Below are 12,303 nucleotides of genomic sequence, written 5' to 3'. Positions count from 1 at the left end.
ATTTATGCAATTTGTATAAATTACATAAAACAATTAATATAAATAATTTATATATATATATATATATTAATGCACCTAATTTAATTTTTAATTACTCATAAAAAATTATTTTTTTAGTTTATAAATTTTTATAATTATATAAAAGAAAGGTTAATAACTCCTTATGTGGTAATCCATAATAAATATTGTTTAAAATATTGATTAAAGAAGCAATTGATATAATGGTTCAATTTTTTTTATTGTCTAATAGGTCGGGGTTCAAGTTTCATTAACACATTTTTTATTTTCCCTCCATTTAAAATATTAATCAAAGAATCAAATGACATAAGTTCCATTTGATTTTATCTTATTTAAAACAAATTAAATTACTACAATTGTAACACCCTAAAGAATGTTATCTTTTTCCAACACATAAACTTTAAAATTTATTCTCATACATTAAGTGATACATAACTATATACGCCTTCCTCCAAGCAAAATCTCCATGCACAAAGCTCCACTCATCTAGCATCCACCTATTTTAACATGTAAAAATGAAAACTAAAAAGGATGAGACATACTGTCTTAGTGAGTGTCCTAAGGACTCTAGGCTGACTCTATTCTAGAGATCTTTTTTAACTCTCATGACTTCTTCTTTCTTCTCTTAAGCACCCTAATCTCACAACTATTGTCTCATCTCCTTATAATTTATATCTCCTTGGCCATATCTTAATCTTCATTTATGTACCTAGAATTGATAACCTACTCTAAGTCCACTAGTGTTCTATGTCACTTAAACATCATTCTTTTATTCTTGACCACTCACTAGAATCTCACTTCATTAATTATTATTACCTTGGATAGAAATGTGTATAACCTTTTATTTTCTAAATTATGCAATTAGGGCTCACATCACCTCTCTATTAGGCATGACATATTTTTACAAGGTAATTACATACATCCCTAAGTTAAACTCTTTCATTCACATAACATTAACATATACCAATCAAGATAAACAAAAGAAAACTAAACTTTATATATTTAGAAAATATTGTATATAATTACTAGGAATTTTAATACAACACCATTTACATAAAGTTGTCTCAAACACGTTCTTTTATAGATACCAACATCCTAGTTTGATCACCAACTAATCACCATAAGACCACAATTAACCATCAAATATCCAAAATTATTTTTCATAAATCAATCATTAAAGTTCATCATCATAACTAATGTACACCAATAAACAACAATAGTCAACAACTTCATAGCTCAATAATCTTATCTATTACATACAACATCATCATAACACAAATCCTCTTACAGTTACCGTTGCATCTGATTCAGACAACACCATCAACAACAGACTTTACTCTATGGAGTTTTTTTACACAATATGAGTGGTCCCTCATGAACCTCATCCCCTAACATAGTTGTGACAATTCAGGGAGTCTCTTGAACTGACCCTGTAGAGGAAGTGTGATTTTATCGAATATAGATGAGTGTGAATATAGTGGCTTTCCTTTGTAGGTTTGCAAGACCATACATCTATTCTATAGGTCAATTCCTATTAGCCACCACGAAATCCTCCAACACTAGGTTGAGAGCCCACCTAGAAACACTCTCAACTTACGTGCCTACTCATATGTACTATGCACCAAGTGTGCATAGCCTATGCACCAATATTGCATAAATGATATATTTTTGTGCACCAATTATGCACCCACCATATACCAACGACAAAACATATTTAGAATCCCTTGTGGTCCTAGATACAACACCTCCGTACCCGCCATCTTCCACGGTTAGACTTAAGGATCCAAATACATCTCAACAACAACAACACAATATAATGTTCTTAATAGTAAAAGAAATAGTCATAGACTAATCAATATATTTCAACATTTATAGGATTCATAATATCTACTATCCACTATGATGATCATATTTCAAACAATCACATAACATTCATCTTATCATTAATTCATTATTCATTACTTTTATGAACCCATTCCTAGTTTCCTAAACAAGGTAAGACATTCCACGCCTATAATTCTTATAGTCGCTTCACCAAAACCACATATGAATATGAATTACAAGATCTCAACTTTACCATAGCAATAAAAATCATAAAATAATCTATGTGCACTTGGAATTGGATTGGAAACTCTAAAGGATAAGGGAAAACAAGCACTATACCTCAATTTAGCTTAAGTCAGAAAATTTAGTTGAAGCTAAATTCGTGCAGATTCCAGTTCGTCAAATTTTAGCTTGAGTTAAAATCGTGGCTACAACTAAATTCGTGCATACTCAATACTACCAAAGTTTAGCTTCAGCTAAAAATCAAGCTTCAACTAAAATTCAGGTAGACTCTATCTTAACGAATTTTAACTTCAACCACAAAATTTATCTTGAGCTAAAAAAATCTGCACAAAGTTATATTTCAAAATTCCAAGCTTTTGCCCTCATTAATGGCTACCCAAGCATCTAAACTCATAATAAATATATCAATATTGATCCCTAATACTTTCTAACAAAGTTATTTACTCAAAAACATCATCAATCTTACATAATCCTCAAAATCCCACTATCTCCAAACTTAGAGTTCATAGGGGAAAAAGGGAGAAAACAACAAATCAAAGGGATAAGGATGGACAAGGGAGTAAGCATTCACCTTTGAGAACAAGTGGAGATGAACTTCAGGCATTGGGTCTTGGAATCTCTGCTCCATCTCCCTCTTCCTCTTCCTTTTCTCCTTCTCATTCTCTCTAATTCTTTCTTTATGTTCTCTTTATCTCTCTAAAGGCGAGTTTGGTGTGCAGAAGAGAATGAAAGATAAGAGAAAAGAAGATAAATATTTGAGTTAAAGTAGAAAAGTGGAGGTGTGAGATCCAAATTAATTTTTGAAATATTTTCTCTCATTTCTTCTCTAACCAAACAAAGGGTAACTCTCCCTTCCTTATTCTATTTAAATTGTGTGTGTTGTTGAGCTTGGGGGCTTTGACCCTCCCTAGGCCTTGGTTTCCCATCTGGTCCTATTATTCTATTTCTGTCAAATCCTATTATAAGGTAACTATTATTAATAATGTATAAGGGTATCTTTTAACCATTTAAATTAAAGACTATTCCATAAAAAGTCTATGTATTGTTTATTATTAATGACCATAAATTTGGAATGTTACAACAACTTATTTCCATTTAATTATGATCTATTTCTTTCTTTCTTTTAGTAAAACTCAACACCTTTACAATTTTTTTTCAAGATTATTAATTTTTTTTCTCACGAGTTTCATACTTTTCTTTTTTTTTGCTAAAATGCAGTTTTGGTTTCTTTTTTTTGTCAATCCTCAAATTTGGTCTATTTAATCTTGTTATTTTAAAATTTAGATAAGGGACTGAAATTACTAATTATGTAAAATAGGAAGACTAAATATTTCAATTTTAAAAGAGAAAGACTATATTTAAGGATTGATAAAAATAAGTGGATCAAAATTATATTTTAATCTTTTTTTTTTGTCATTCTTCCATATTGATATCTTGTATGATTATTAACACATAATAAAAATAAATAAATATCATTTTACTTCGTCTTCATTTATAAGCAATTTGTGCAATACACAAACATATTAAATAATAATAATAATAATAATAATAATAATTAATAAAATATTAAAATAATTTTCCTTAAAAAAAATTCCTATAAAGTTAACAATTAAATGAAAATTTTAAAATTCAATAATTAGAACATGATGGTTGGTTGGTTGCAATCTTGAAGGAAATCATAACGCAAGTTTACTCTGGCGTCGGTTGCAAATTACGCAACAGCCATTCACATCATCACATTTAGTCATGTAAATGACAGCCAAATAACAGTCACATGATGACTCGTTACACCCTAACGAACGAAAGACCTCGACAATTCTTCTGATCCGTTTCGTTCAGATCAAAACTTGCCTCTTTGCAACGCTGCTTCTGACAAAAAACGTTGTACCATCCGAAATGTCGGTGAGTCTCTAAACCCTTTTCCTAAGATCCACTTCCCCTTCAGATCCTATCTGGGTTTCTTCTCTTCTTCTTTGTTTATGTTTATGCATACCTCCTTGTGTTGTGTTTGTGCCTTGATGCTCACATTTCCTTTTACTTGTTTGATGGGAAGTGGGGATTATACTATTACTTTAATTGATATTTATATTTATATATTAACTGATATGGAACCTTTAGTGGTTTAGATGTGGTAGTTATGAATATAAGAAGTACCACTTTGGAATTATGGATCTGCAATGTTTGCCAATGACCCTTTTGGATCTAATGGAAATTGTTTTGGTATTTTTTACCCACCAGAAAAGAGCAAACCTGAATGTTGAATTGAATTGTTTTGGGGATGGTTTGTTATTTGGCCAATGTCCACTGGGAGTGTACCGGGTGAAAACTCTTGGTTAGCTTGAGAAATAAGAATTGTAAATTTGGACTATACAACTATAGATGGATGGATAGTCAAAATTAAGTTAGTGGTCTTAAAAAAAAGCTTGTATTTATCTTTTAATTTTGGCTATTCATGTATGGTTATATATGTCTTAGATTTATAATTCTTATTCTTATTTTCCACAATAATAAGAGTTTTCACTTGATACGCTTCCATGCCTAAGAATGGTGGTTGTTGTTGTCAAGTCATGAAGTTTCATTGCTTGAATTTATGATGACCAGTTGACCACTAATCCTCATGCCATTTGAATTGCTTCTTTTCAAGTGGACACTATCATATTGATGTTGTCTGTTGGTATAACCTTTCCTCTTGGCTTATTGACTCTTTGTTCATGTGTCTTGCCTTCTGAGCTGTGAGGGTGCTACTCATTAGGCTTATGTATCTTGTTGTTCTTTCTTTCACTTAATTCCATCATTGTTTTCGTGATTAAAATATGACCATCTATGTTTTCATTGGATATTCGAAATTCTTTTGAAAGAAATTGAAAAGGGATCACTTTTTTTGTTTTACTAGTTGGTTTTATATTTTCTTCTTTTGCGTATGTCATTGCTTCTTCCAATCCCTACCGTACTTTCCTTTTTCAAATCCTGTGGCAGCTGCCCGAGCTCTTCCCGTGTGCCATAAATGGCCTACAAATAGGAAGAATCCTAGAACAAAATGGGAAGTAGCTAACCTACTTCTAGGAGAAACATAATTGACTGCATTATTCTCTGTAACTACGCCCGGAATACAGAATATAATCATAGAAATACCTTAAATTAACAATTTGTGTGCAGGACACAGTGGAACATACAGATCAAAGAGCTGAAGCTATTCCCCAATCCACAGCTACACCAAATTGGACTATTCATGTGTCAGACGTGAGGAAGAAATTTTTACATTGTAACATTGGTTACCATTGTGATTGTGGATTGTAGAATACATGATCCAACAATCAATATTATGTTTCCAGGGTGAATTCCAGGTTACTGCAATATGAATTTGGCTGCCTTAACAGTAAAGCCTGTGCCAGAAATAATAACAGCATTTAAAAACTCGTGATAGATGTAGCTAAGGAATGAAAATCGAAATTAATTAATGAAAAGTCGAAGCATTCAATGTGTTGAAAAATTCTAAAAGCTTTTAATTAGGATACACAAACTAGACAACCTCACAATTATTAGAGATTCAAATTTTAATTCCAAGTTCATACAATTGGCGACCTAAAATGACTTGAATATAAAACTATTTCAATTTTGATTTGTATGGAAAATTGTGTTTTCTGGTTTATTACAATCTTGGTTAATTTAGCTAATCCTTCAATACAATTCTTATCTGTTTCCCACTGTCTTTTGTTGGTATTTTATTAGTGACAAAATCTCATCATGGAGAAATTGCCACGTTCAATCCGTTTTGATTTGTTACAGATAAGAACAGTTAAGGTTAGCAACATATCATTGGTTACTTCCAAGAAGGACATTGAAGAATTCTTTTCATTCTCAGGTGATATTCGATATATCGAGATGCAAAGGTCAGAGTCAGAGCACCTGTAATGCTTTATTCATTTCTTATGATTGTTATTGTTTAAACATTTACGCTAAATGGCTCCCTAATCTTTGTTTTTAAATTCAACAGGGAAAGTGGTCACACTCAGGTTGCTTATGTTACATTTAAGGATACACAGGGAGCAGACACAGCAGTTCTCTTAACGGTATGTTTTTATGCACAAATAATTTTTACTTTTGAAAATGTTACATTACATTTCGTAATAATGAAATGGGTTGCATCAATGTATCTTATTAATCCTTTCCATTCTATTCCTGAAAAGGATAAAAATAGCATAAAAATAAGTCAATACTTTAGATGATTTTGTTTTAAAAATCATGTGCTTAATCTTCAATTTTATATATAGGGTTCCAAGATAGGTGATCTATATGTCACCATCACACCAGTGGAGAAGTATCAGCTGCCCCCTGAAGCACTTCCTTCAAGTCCAGTAAGTACTTAATTGTTAATGCCATGTTATTTTATTGCGTGCAATTGAGGTCATCATGCACTGTTGTGCTGCCACTAGTACATTTATATGTAGTGAAATGTGAGATATGAACACTTTTGCTGAACAAGTTGATGTCAATACTAATATGTTTTATATATGTCTCATTAAGTTAATATTCTTGATAGACTCCTAGTTTTGGGGTTTAAAATTTTTGGCTTCAATATAGCAGACAACTTTATATGCTGCTTAATATCGTTGTGTGAGTAAACTCGAATTTTAGATTTTTTTTTTTTTGGTTCTGCTGATGCTTTATCTGCAGCAATAAAAACAATTCTGGTATGAAGATGATGGTGCAAAATCAAATTAACCCCTTGTATCTTTGCAGATCTAACCATGCCCTACTAAAACATTTTCTTATGACGTTAGATTAATAACTTAGTTTAAATGGCTACATTTGGAACCAAATTCAAATATACTAAGCTTTGTTACTGCACTGATCTAGAGTAGACTTAGATCTTCAGTTAGATCTAGATGCAAAATCTCTGCAAATCTGCAAGTACAATACAAATTCTTCCCTCCCTAATGATTTGGAAATTCTAATTTCTTTACTGTCAAATTGTAAGCCTCTATGAAGTTTCTAATATACATTTTACAATGGTCTTCTCAATAGACAAACCAAAGCCCTGATGCAGTTAAGAAAGCTGAAGATGTAATGAGCACCATGCTTGCTAAGGGTTTCATTTTAGGAAAGGATGCTATCAACAAGGCAAAAGCCTTTGATGAACGTCATCAGTTGACCTCAAATGCTTCTTCCACAGTTGCTTCCATTGATCGTAGAATAGGTTTAAGTGATAAACTAAGTATCGGAACAACTATTGTCAATGGAAAGGTGAGAGAGATGGATGAAAGGTATCAGCTTTCTGAAATGACAAAGTCTGCTATGGCTGCTGCAGAGCAAAAGGCAAATAGTGCTGGATCTGCCATCATGAACAATTCTTACGTAATAAGTGGAGCTTCATGGTTTTCTAGTGCCTTTACCGCTATAGCAAAGGCAGCCGGGGATGTCAGCACGATGACCAAGGAGAAGGTTGAACAGGCAGCGGTGGAAAGGAATGAGATCATTTATAGTGAAAGGAAAGGGACTGTTGATGAATTTGCAAAGACGCACTTAGAGGAGGCTTCAGACATTGGCCCTGCAGTAGTTCCTGTTAATTCAGATGATGACCGAAATCTGGCAACAATTTTATAACTCAAGTTAATTCAGAATCCCTTATTCCCACATACACAGTTGGATTTATTTAGTTAACATAGTTATTGTCAGACTTCAGTTCCTGCAAGTTTGTTGTACATTGATAAGTCTTGTTGATTGTTATAGTGATGTAAAGGTTTGTCTGACAGATGTGGTTCCTAAATATGGTCAACATTCATTTCAAAAAATTATTTGTTATTTGTTATTTTTTGAGTTATTTCTTCATTCAGTTCTCCCTTTAGGTCATATGTTTTCAGAGAGATTTTAATACAAACAGGACGATCAGTATAATTTAATATTGCAGAACATTATGTCATCGAGAGCATGACAGATAAGTTCATGTTTTATTGCTTTCATTTTCCTTTTCAATGAAAAGAATGAATAAATATCTAGCTTTGCTTTTTGACATCTATATTTGTCTGCGGTGTTGAATGGCTTGCTTTGGATGATTTTCCATTTGCAAAATCTTGAGTTCTTAGCTACCTGGTGACAGCTTAGTCGATGTCCTTGATGCAATGAAATTCGCTTTAATGATCCTACTACATTTTCACTTCACAGGCAGCAATGCAGTTGTTTCAGACGAGTGTCTTGTTGGTTTACTGTTTTCAGAAACATTTATGTTTAAAACATTTGAATGTGTTTGTCTCCTGAGCACATTTCTGTTTTCTGAAAGTTTATCCCATGAAACATTAGATTGGAGCACATAAAGAAAACTAAAGAGGACGAGAAAACACCTCCCAGCTGTTTTTTTTTTAAGTTTGGAAAAATTTTCAAAACTTGCATAGATTTCAGAATGAGAAATTGATTTGCAAGTAGTGTGAAATTGTTTAAAAAAACAGTTTTTAAAGCAAAAAAAAAGTGAGAAGCAAATCAAACAAGCCCTAGGATTTCCCCCCTTTTTCTGGGAGGGGTGATGGTGTTGGTCTTCATGATTTTAAGATGATATCTGTTACAATTGTATGTCTCTTGGCTCTTGATTTGGTGGCAATTAGAACTGCAACTGATATTAACCTGAAATGCTTATTGCATGCTATGAAATAATATATAATTATCATTCTGTAATTATCTAAAATCTGCCATTTTCTGTATCAATGTGGTTGACAGTTAAAATTCTGCACAGGCAAAACATATTCCTCTCTTGACTAATACCTATGCATATCTTTAGAAATTACTTTAATAGAAAATCTAGACATTTTGGACAAAAGTGCTTTAATGTTATGCAATTAAAATTCCTAGTGACCAAATATGATAGAAGGTTGCAAGGAGGCAACAAAAGAGAATGTCTACAGAGAAAAGAAAGAATCACATAGTATAATGTTAGATAAACTTTTGTATAACCCTGTAATATCTTTGTAGGTCATTAACAGTTAACAGCTGAGTTTCCTGTCTGTTGTGTGGTTCTCACAGCTTCTGAAAAAAATGAGTATATTTTTTTCTTCTATATCGATATACTGAACAATCAATATAGTTACATAGAAAAAAAAATAGAATTCCCTTCCTCTCAGGTAGGGAAACAAATGGACTTTATTTTGTATTAATGAAGAACCAACCAGGCATGAGAAAGCCATTTGTCTTCTGATGGTTAGGAACCATCGTCACCAAACTGAATTGCATAAGCAATGCCTCCATGCCAACTAGTATGCTATCCTAGATAGCGTAACACCCACTCCAGATTCTATTGAAGTGAATACAAGCTTCATGTTAAATACATGAACAATACTGATAATAGGAGAAATTGAATGATAATAAATGAAATGATATATTTCAATCTAATCGTGGTGTGGGGATTTTCTCAGCATAATAAATACAAAGATTTGATTAATTTCATAAGTGAGAGAACCTTGTTCATCATGACATTTCAGGTTTTTCTTTATTCTTTTCGCTGGTTTAAACCTCAGAAGGAAAATGTGCACTGGCAAATTACAATAAATATATACGGCTAGCATACCTCTATGCATTCGTACAAATTCTCATCTTTTGATCTAACGTGAATCTGCAAAATCATAAGATTAATTATCTACGTGACATTCTATTCACAATCTAATACTAGAAGGTCTTTGTGGACATTACAGGATAATCCAGTCTAAAAAGAAAACGAAGATAGAAAAAAGAAACATAGAGCATTCAGACAAAAAACCACACACAACCTCCGCTGATATAATTAGTGTTGCACAATTTCAGTTCAAATCTAGATCATACTATTGTATTCCATTTCGATTGATTTTACGTACTGAAATTACTGATATATTAAATATTAAGAAAGGACCAAATTAAACTGAAATCTATTAACCATATCTGGGCCTTGCCTAATGTTTACCTCCCCGACTTTGTTGACTTAAGATTCAAATAAAGGAGTTAATTCTATATCGCAATAATGTAATTACCCCTATGACTTTGTGGTATGAAATTTGATTGACTTCAAGACAAGCCAGGATTACAAGTGCTGCAGCAACTGTTGAAGGCCGGTAGCACAGTTGCTCATGACCTGACAGTGCCAGCTCTGCCAGATACTTGACCCTCTTCTGAACCTCTGCATCAGCATTAGCTGCTTTTAGGTAATACCTGAAAAATTATACAGTGCAGTGTTATTTAGCTGAAATCATAAAAAAAAAGGGTGAGTAGAACTCTATTTTCCTTCTGATGCTCGAGTTTCAGTTTTTTAAAAGGCTGATGAGTCTCTCTTATTGAGGCTATGTGAAGTCACAATTACAAAAGATTGTGCCATTTTAAAATTCAAAGTGTTTCCCAGAAAGAAACAGAAATTTTTTATGATTGAATGAAGACCTTGAACAATGATTATTAGCTAACCTTTAATTTATGCTGAATTTCAGGTCATATTTGTGCTGAAAGAATAAAAAGTTATACTGCAAGAAATTGTAGATGGTAGGTTGAAAGCACTGAAACTTGAGCACCTCCTGCACCACCCATTCCGTAGCTACCACCTCGCATCTACCGTACACATTGCTTCCTATGTAGAAATTTTTTTGCCCCACTCTGTACGTAATACCCACAAAAGAGTTAAGTTATTCATGAGTTAAGTTATTCATGTCGGTAAATATTTGTGTTTAAATTTAAAACTTATAAATATATATTAATTATATTAATTCTATTTTATAAAATAAAATATTTATTTTAGATTTTCTTAAAATTTTGTTTTAATGAGTCAACTAGTTTGTTACATTTGTTGTGACGACTGTAAGTTGGTTCCCAACGGTCATGTTTTGTTGTAAAAATGTATATATATATATATATATATATATATATATATATATATATATATATATATATATATATATATATATATATATATATATTTCCTCTTTTCTAAAAGGAATACAAAGTAACGTCTGGTTTCTTTCTCCCAAACAATTGTCTTTTTCTTTACCTATAAAAAAAACTTATTTTGTGAGAGCAAGAGCATTGGTGTTCAGAAGGTTCGAAGATCCTTTCGCTGCACACGATCAGAACCAACCAGCGGGTTGTCGTATCATGGAAGAGGAGCGCAATCAGAATTTCTCGTGCAATGGGGTGTTTTCTCTCTAAGGATAGCTTTACGCATTTCAACCCAGACTATTTAATTATTTCTTTTGATTTAATTTTTCCTTGTGCTTCTTGTATGTTATAATGCATTATTCATGTGCTATCAATTAAATTTATTTTACTACTGTTATTTTATTATTTAATTAAAGACTGTGCATTTTCTTATTTATTTATTTTATTTTTCTAATAGTCTTAGAGAGAAAAATGATTTCATTTTCTTGCATAGTCTTTTCTGCTGTAGCATTCTATCTTATCATGAATATGATTTTGTTCTTTTTTGATTAGTCTAAAAAAAATTACGGGTGAAAATGCAATGCATTATGTTCCTTTAAAAATGTTTTTATTATATTATTTTATTTCCTGAAATTTTAAATTAGTACGAGATTGTTGAAAAATATTTTCTTTGTCAATTATATTTTTGTTTAAGATAAAATGCTTTTAGAATTAGTTTATGTGAAAAACTAAAAATATCTCACTACTTTCATTCCTGTTTTAGGAAGTTATCTTTTACTTGGTCTAATAATTCTATGAACACAAGTCTTTAAAATGAGGACGTTTGTTGTTTGGTTATTTAATTTCTATTATTTAACATTATTATTATTAGTGCAAGTATTTTGTTGCTACGTGTTGACTGAGTATCTCTTTATATATAACTCATTGATAAAAGATAAGCCTGTGAAAATATAACACAAAAATAATAAAATAAAGACTTTGGTGAAACTTTATATTCTGCATGTCGTATTCTTAATAGAGTACCTTATATATAAAAAAAAAATCTTTATGAGCTATGGAGAAAAAGATAACCAAATCTGAAATATCTTAAGTGTGGGAGTGTCTAGTAAAGGTTAATATCTCTATTAATAAGAAAAGGAAAATTGAAAAAAAATGTTAATTGTATTTTGTTGGATATTTTTTATATAATATTACTTATAGATTCTTAGTTGTTAATTCAGAAATGTCTGAAATTTATAATGTTACTATTATGCAATTTAGAGATGTCACTTTCTTTGAAAATCTTTTTCCTTAAAAAATAAATTGTTAAATCTTTACATGGTTTGAAACAAGCCCTAAAGC

At 31.6% G+C, this 12,303-nt stretch overlaps 1 protein-coding gene and 1 long non-coding RNA gene across 7 annotated transcripts; one reads left to right on the top strand and one right to left on the bottom strand.

Moving 5' to 3' along the window:
• The first annotated feature begins 3,756 nt into the window (after positions 1-3,756).
• On the top strand, positions 3,757-8,036 carry LOC114419308 (binding partner of ACD11 1-like). Of its 6 annotated transcripts, none has more exons than XM_028384959.1 (6): positions 3,757-3,987; positions 5,242-5,429; positions 5,872-5,993; positions 6,080-6,155; positions 6,357-6,440; positions 7,111-8,036. In XM_028384959.1, the coding sequence occupies exons 2-6, from the start codon at positions 5,388-5,390 to the stop codon at positions 7,687-7,689; spliced, it is 903 nt and encodes a 300-aa protein (XP_028240760.1). In that variant the 5' UTR covers positions 3,757-3,987; positions 5,242-5,387; the 3' UTR covers positions 7,690-8,036. The 6 variants fall into 6 exon arrangements, with proteins under 6 accessions (XP_028240760.1, XP_028240758.1, XP_028240762.1 ...); XM_028384957.1 differs by having other exon boundaries at positions 3,758-3,987; positions 5,242-5,325; XM_028384960.1 differs by having other exon boundaries at positions 3,759-3,987; positions 5,872-5,975.
• Positions 8,037-9,006: 970 nt separating this feature from the next.
• Positions 9,007-10,695, bottom strand: LOC114419309. Its single transcript, XR_003668234.1, has 4 exons — positions 10,498-10,695; positions 10,074-10,251; positions 9,638-9,682; positions 9,007-9,364 (listed from the first exon to the last, which is right to left on the bottom strand). It is a non-coding gene; the product is annotated as an uncharacterized LOC114419309 (long non-coding RNA).
• Positions 10,696-12,303: the final 1,608 nt, after the last annotated feature.

This window comes from Glycine soja, chromosome 7 (assembly GCF_004193775.1).
Source record: "Glycine soja cultivar W05 chromosome 7, ASM419377v2, whole genome shotgun sequence".
NCBI classification, from domain to species: domain Eukaryota; kingdom Viridiplantae; phylum Streptophyta; class Magnoliopsida; order Fabales; family Fabaceae; genus Glycine; species Glycine soja.
The sequence above is the reverse complement of the archived record's forward strand: the minus strand, read 5'-3'. Positions and strand labels throughout refer to the sequence as shown.

Coding starts and splice junctions, on each gene's coding strand:
- LOC114419308 (XM_028384957.1), top strand. Junction 5,994..6,079: donor AGGTCAGAGTCAGAGCACCT/GTAATGCTTTAT, acceptor TAAATTCAACAG/GGAAAGTGGTCACACTCAGG. Junction 6,156..6,356: donor ACACAGCAGTTCTCTTAACG/GTATGTTTTTAT, acceptor TTTTATATATAG/GGTTCCAAGATAGGTGATCT.